We start from the raw sequence: 5,469 nt of genomic DNA, 5'->3' as shown, positions 1-5,469 counted from the left end.
TGGCGTATCCAACACCAGAACATTATCTTCATCGAGCACATACAATCTGCTTGTGACAAGATTATCTTAACATCATCACTTTCTTTCTATTTTTTTATTTTTAATTAAATATTTTTATTTAGCCCACAGGCCGACCCAACCCACGCGCACTCAAGCCCATGGGCCTTAGGTCATATTGATGGCTCTACCTATAAGTGATCAAATGTGCACATTTTAATAAATTGAAGGATAAATATATTTCTATATACACCACAAGTATATTATAATTAAAACTTACAAGTGACATGAGACCAAAAATACTATTCTCTGTGTCTCAATTTGTTTGTCCTACTTCATTTTTATTCCGTTTAAAAAAGAACGTCTTTTTTTTTTTGAAACTCTTTAATTCAACCTTTCATATACATATCCAAGACCATAAGATTAAAGAGCTTGATACATTATATATATCTTTAATTTAAGACCATAAAATTCAAAAATTTCTTTACTTTCTTAGCCTGTTTGGTCAAGCTTCTAAAATCAGCTTATTTTGCAAAGTGTTTTTAAAAAAAGTACTTTTGGTGAAAAATAGTTTGTGTTTGGCCAATTAATTGAAAAAGACTTTTGAGCAGCAATTAGTGTTTGATCAAGCTTTTAAAAAGTACTTCTAAGTGTATTTTTCTCAAAAGTGCTTTTGGGCAAAAATAATTTTTTTTAGACTAAAAATGAAGCTAGCACGTATTCCGAAATCAACTATTTTCACTCAAAAGCTTGGCCAATCCTTGTTTTGCAGTTTACACAACTTTTCCTACTGCTATCTTTAACAAGAACGTTCGTATTCCAATGTTGTCTGGTGAAAACTTTATTGGATGGAAGGAGAAAGTCCTTCTCACTTTAGTGTGCACTCAAATTTCGGATACCGCTAATGTGGAAGAACCACCTAAACCCACGGAATCAAGTACGCCGGATGCTAAGGCTTATTATGAGCGGTGGGAACGATCTAATCGGCTTGAACTCCGATGCTCGTAAAGGCTCATATAAGCCAAAGCATTGTGGTTTCCATCACTGATGTGAATAAGGTCAAAGCTTACATGAAGGCTGTTAAAGAACAATTTGTAGCCGTGACAAGGCGCCCAACGCCTTTATGAAGAGCTCTCAAGTATGATCTTTGATAAGTGAGTGGTACGGTGCGCGAGCACATTATGGAATGACACTACTACAAAAAGGGCCTTTAGCGGCAATTATTTAGCGACAATAATACAATAGTCGCTAATTGATTCTTTTACTTAAAATATTAGTGACAAAAACGTATTAGCCGGTAAAAAGTATCCTTTTACCGACAATTAAAATAATTTACCACTAAAAATGACTAATTGAAAGCAATTTTAATCATTTTATCTTCCCTCCAATTGTTTCCCCAAATAATTAACTATTCCCTCCAAATTATCAAAAAATATAAAATAATAAAACTTTTGCTCCATTCTTTTTCAGAACAGAACCCTTACGCCTTGAGAGAACAGAACCCTTCTCCAGCCACTGGTAAGCTCTGCTGCTATCTCAATCTCCTCCCTCACATCTGTTTATGTGGGTATGTCTATATTGGTTTATTTTTCCTATTTATACTATACTTTTTCATGAATGTTTTCTTCATACATCAGATCTAATGTCACACCTTTGTTTTGTTTGATTTCTGAATTTAGTTTCCTGTTCTCATAAAATCTTTAATTTTCATATTTTTTATGGGCTTTTGTATTTTTTTTGGTTATTTTAAGGAAATTGTGAGGTTGTTGTGGAATCTGGGAAGTTTAGCTCAGAATTAAATGAAAATAGTCTCAATATCACTTCGTCAAAGAATTCCAAAATCAAAATCTCTGGTAATATTCTTTTTTTTTTTTCTTTCTGTTTACTACCCATCTGGATGTAATACTTAACTAGGATGTGTTTGGCATGACGGAAAATGTTTTCCAAGAAAATATTTTTTCAAAAAATAAGTGAGTTTTACCTTTTTTCTTGTGTATGGCGCAAGTTAGAAAATATCATTATAAGAGCATTTGTATATATTCAAAGCAAAACACAGGTTCTTGAATTTGGAGTGCAACTTCCGGTGGTGGAGTAGGCAGGGTGAGAAGTGGGGTAGGCTGCAGGGGGTGGGTGTGGTGGGGAGGGGTGGTTGGGGTGGTGGGTGAAAGGGGTGGGGTGGGAGGTGGGTGCTGTTGGTGGGTGAAAAAATGTTTTCTGTTTAATTTTTAAGGAAACATTTTCTCATATTTTGAGGAAAATATTCTTCAAGATATTTAGTGTAACCAAATAAAAGAAAATAAGAAAACATTTTCTGTAGTATTATAAAGTAAGTGGTTGCTAATATTAACGTGTTTGTAGTTGTGGACGATGGGAATTGTTCAAAGGAAGCCAAAAGCCCTATAAATATTGGGTATGAGGAAAATGGTATGGAGTATGGAGTCTTTTATTTTGGATAAATTTCTTTCATTTTTTGTTTCATTTTTATTGAGTTTGTTGTATTTATGGGTTTTCTTGATTTGTGAAATGATCAATTTAGTTATGGGCTCATGATAATCAGGAAATTACTGTTTTGTGCTCATTAATCCCGAAGATGATGATGGAAAAACCAAGGCTTTACTTCAGGTAATTCCTTCTTTTATGTGCTTGTATGCTATGTTTGTTTATAGGTATATTTATATATTCAATTCAATCAAATATCCTTAATGCCAACCTAGTTCGGGTTAGTTTTATGAGTTCTTTTTGTTCGTTTTGCTTGGTTCTTTCACCATAATTAGACTATTTGTAGTGAATATGTATAGTTCTGCATATGGATAGTTCCTTTAGCTTAGTTCTTGGACACAACTTTTTCATGAGTCATGCTCTTGTGCTTGGAACTTGTTGGGGAAATTAAGAAATGAAATGGTAATTTGATAAGAAGAATTAGAAGAATTTGGTTGGCATTTTGTTTCTAGCATTATGCAAATCTGGTGGTACCATTCTCTGAAGTAAATGATTGCTTGGTTAATATTAGCTCTGTAATTTCAAAGATACCTTCCTGCTTGTCTCTGTCAATACCCAAGTCTCAACAGAGTTCTGCCAGAAAATGGTGGCTGGCATTCTAAGTGTGCGTCGGACCATAATTTAATATGTTTGTGTAGAGCATCGACCAATAGATGCATCAGTAATAGGGAAAAATGTGACATAGGGTGATAGGGGAAATCTGTTATGTCTTTGCTTTTGCGATTAATTGTCCTTTCTATGCAGTGTTGTCAAAGGCGCGCCTAAGCCCTGAAGCTTATGGGTATTTATTGGGGATGTAGTTGATGATGACGCTTAAGCTTAGCCCCTTTCCTAATATAAATTTGTAAACAATGTTTGTCACTGATTTGAGGTATTCTTGTCATTTTATTCTTCCTTTTAAATGCACATTTATGCTGCTTATGTAGATAATCAGAGACCTTGGTGGAGATGTTACTTCTGATGGAAGTTTAAGCACACATTTAGTCACGGGCAAAGTGAGGAAAACATGAAATTTTGCTCTGCTCTCTTCTCAGGGTCAGTTTCTCCTCCGGATGCTGCTTGCTGATACTTTTACGACATTTTCATCTATCTTGAGTTCTTGACTATCCATAAATTTGAGATTCGTTGTTTTCCTATTTTCTTTTGTCCGCTACTTCAGCTAGGTCACCTGTTGTCCTTCTTTATCAGTAGTAATATCGAGAGGGGAAAAAAAATAAAGCCAGGAAAGGAAAAAGCATAGAGCTTTTTTAATTAGGCTAAGGTACTAGTTCAGAATAGTCAGAAGTAAGTCCGGGTTTTTAAGTCTAGCTCAATACCAGCCATGGCCATGTGAACTGCAGTCAGTAAGGAACAATCAAATCAAAGGCGATATTGTACTTTATTGGATTATTTCTGGTTGATTGATGAGCATTTCTTTCTTAGCTTTCAGCTTTCATGAAAAGGATATTTTGTCCAAGATGGACGTCTTAAGAGCGTGTACAAAATTGTCACAGCACATGCAAATAACAAATTAGGGAAATTTTTAATGCAGATCCAAACCTATGTGAAATCTAGGTCTGCATCCATTAGGACAACTTTTTGATAGGTTGATTTTGGTTGTTGTGCTTTTATTGAAATATGTAGGAGTATCATGACTGGAAATAATGGGGCGTAGTGGTGCCAAATCGCTAAGATACTATTCAAATATCCTTGGGATTTTTAAACTCAGGCCTACTGTCTTTACTTTTTCTAAATGTATAGACAATACTTCATTTATTTACTTCTATTTCTTGTTCTTCCAGCTTTACGTTTTGGTTTCCAGAATTACATCTTGTAAGTAGCTAGACTTCTAAATTTGATTCCATGTTTTCTCGCTTTTGGTCTTGTGGGAATGTGATCAGAGCTTGGATGCTGTCACCAAGTTGGTTGAAAGCTTCCGGAATGGCAAATTTATCGGTGAGTCAAAACTGCTAATTATGACCTTAGTTGGAATACCTTTGACATTTGTTGAACAGTCCCATTATTTTTTTCAGATGAAATGCCATTTATTTTGAGGGATGGGGACTACGAACTGAAGTACAGAACTGAGCTAAAAGGGGCAGTTATTAGAGCAAAAACATACCCCCAAGCTCTACTCAAGGGTTATGACATATGTCTTGCAACTCATGTTCATCCTCCAGTTGGTAACTTATCAGCCATTGTGAAATCTGCAGGAGGAAATGTGAGTTAACAACTTGACATTTACTTAACGAGAAAGCATTTTTCAGAATATTCAAAATGCTTTTTCAGGATTCATGTAGCTGATCCCAACTTGTTCTAGACTAGGACGAAGTTGTAAAAAATGATGTTTATGTTCCAAAATCACTTCAAACTTGAAGGAACACCAGCACTACAGGATAAAATGAAACTAAAGGAAATGAAAAAACACTGGCCAAATTTCTTGGGAGAATTTGGTTCTATGGCATCCTTGCATTTTATAGCTCCATTAAGCATCTATTGGAGAAGGGAAAAAATTGCGGCCCTGTGACATGTCACATGTTCAAGTTATGGAAACAGCTTCTTGCAGAAATGCAAGGTAACGCTACATGCATAAGGCCCAATGTGGTCCGGCCCTCCCAGGACCCATGCGTAGGGGGAGCCTAGTGCATCACGCTTCCCTTTATTGGGCATCTATTTTTATAGACACTTCTAGGTATATAAAATACTTATCCCAATGGACATGTTTAATTTCCGCTGCAATATTGTGACGTGCATTTCTTATCAAATTCTCAGGTTATACGTGGACTCGATCAAGTGAAAGATGAATCTAAAATCATATTCGTCGCATGTGAAGAAGACATGGACGAAGCATTGTCAGCAGTAAAGAAGGGAATATGGACTTTTAGCAGTAACCGGTTTGTGAACTGGGTTATGAAACAAGAGCTTGACTTAGGAGCTCCTCAATTTGCAGAGTCCCTCTAATGCACAGATAGAAACATGAGCAAACTGATCTGA

General features: G+C 35.7%; 1 protein-coding gene across 1 annotated transcript; it reads left to right on the top strand.

Annotated features, from left to right (window-relative positions):
• The first annotated feature begins 4,507 nt into the window (after positions 1 to 4,507).
• LOC132060917 (uncharacterized) lies at positions 4,508 to 5,469 on the top strand. Its single transcript, XM_059453811.1, has 2 exons — positions 4,508 to 4,696; positions 5,248 to 5,469. The coding sequence occupies exons 1-2, from the start codon at positions 4,514 to 4,516 to the stop codon at positions 5,434 to 5,436; spliced, it is 372 nt and encodes a 123-aa protein (XP_059309794.1). The 5' UTR covers positions 4,508 to 4,513; the 3' UTR covers positions 5,437 to 5,469.

The sequence above is a fragment of the Lycium ferocissimum genome, chromosome 6, assembly GCF_029784015.1.
Source record: "Lycium ferocissimum isolate CSIRO_LF1 chromosome 6, AGI_CSIRO_Lferr_CH_V1, whole genome shotgun sequence".
NCBI classification, from domain to species: domain Eukaryota; kingdom Viridiplantae; phylum Streptophyta; class Magnoliopsida; order Solanales; family Solanaceae; genus Lycium; species Lycium ferocissimum.
This window is presented reverse-complemented; position numbering and strand designations above follow the sequence as displayed.

Coding starts and splice junctions, on each gene's coding strand:
- LOC132060917 (XM_059453811.1), top strand. CDS start 4,514: ATGCCATTTATTTTGAGGGATGGGGACTACGAACTGAAGTACAGAACT. Junction 4,697..5,247: donor TGAAATCTGCAGGAGGAAAT/GTGAGTTAACAA, acceptor TCAAATTCTCAG/GTTATACGTGGACTCGATCA.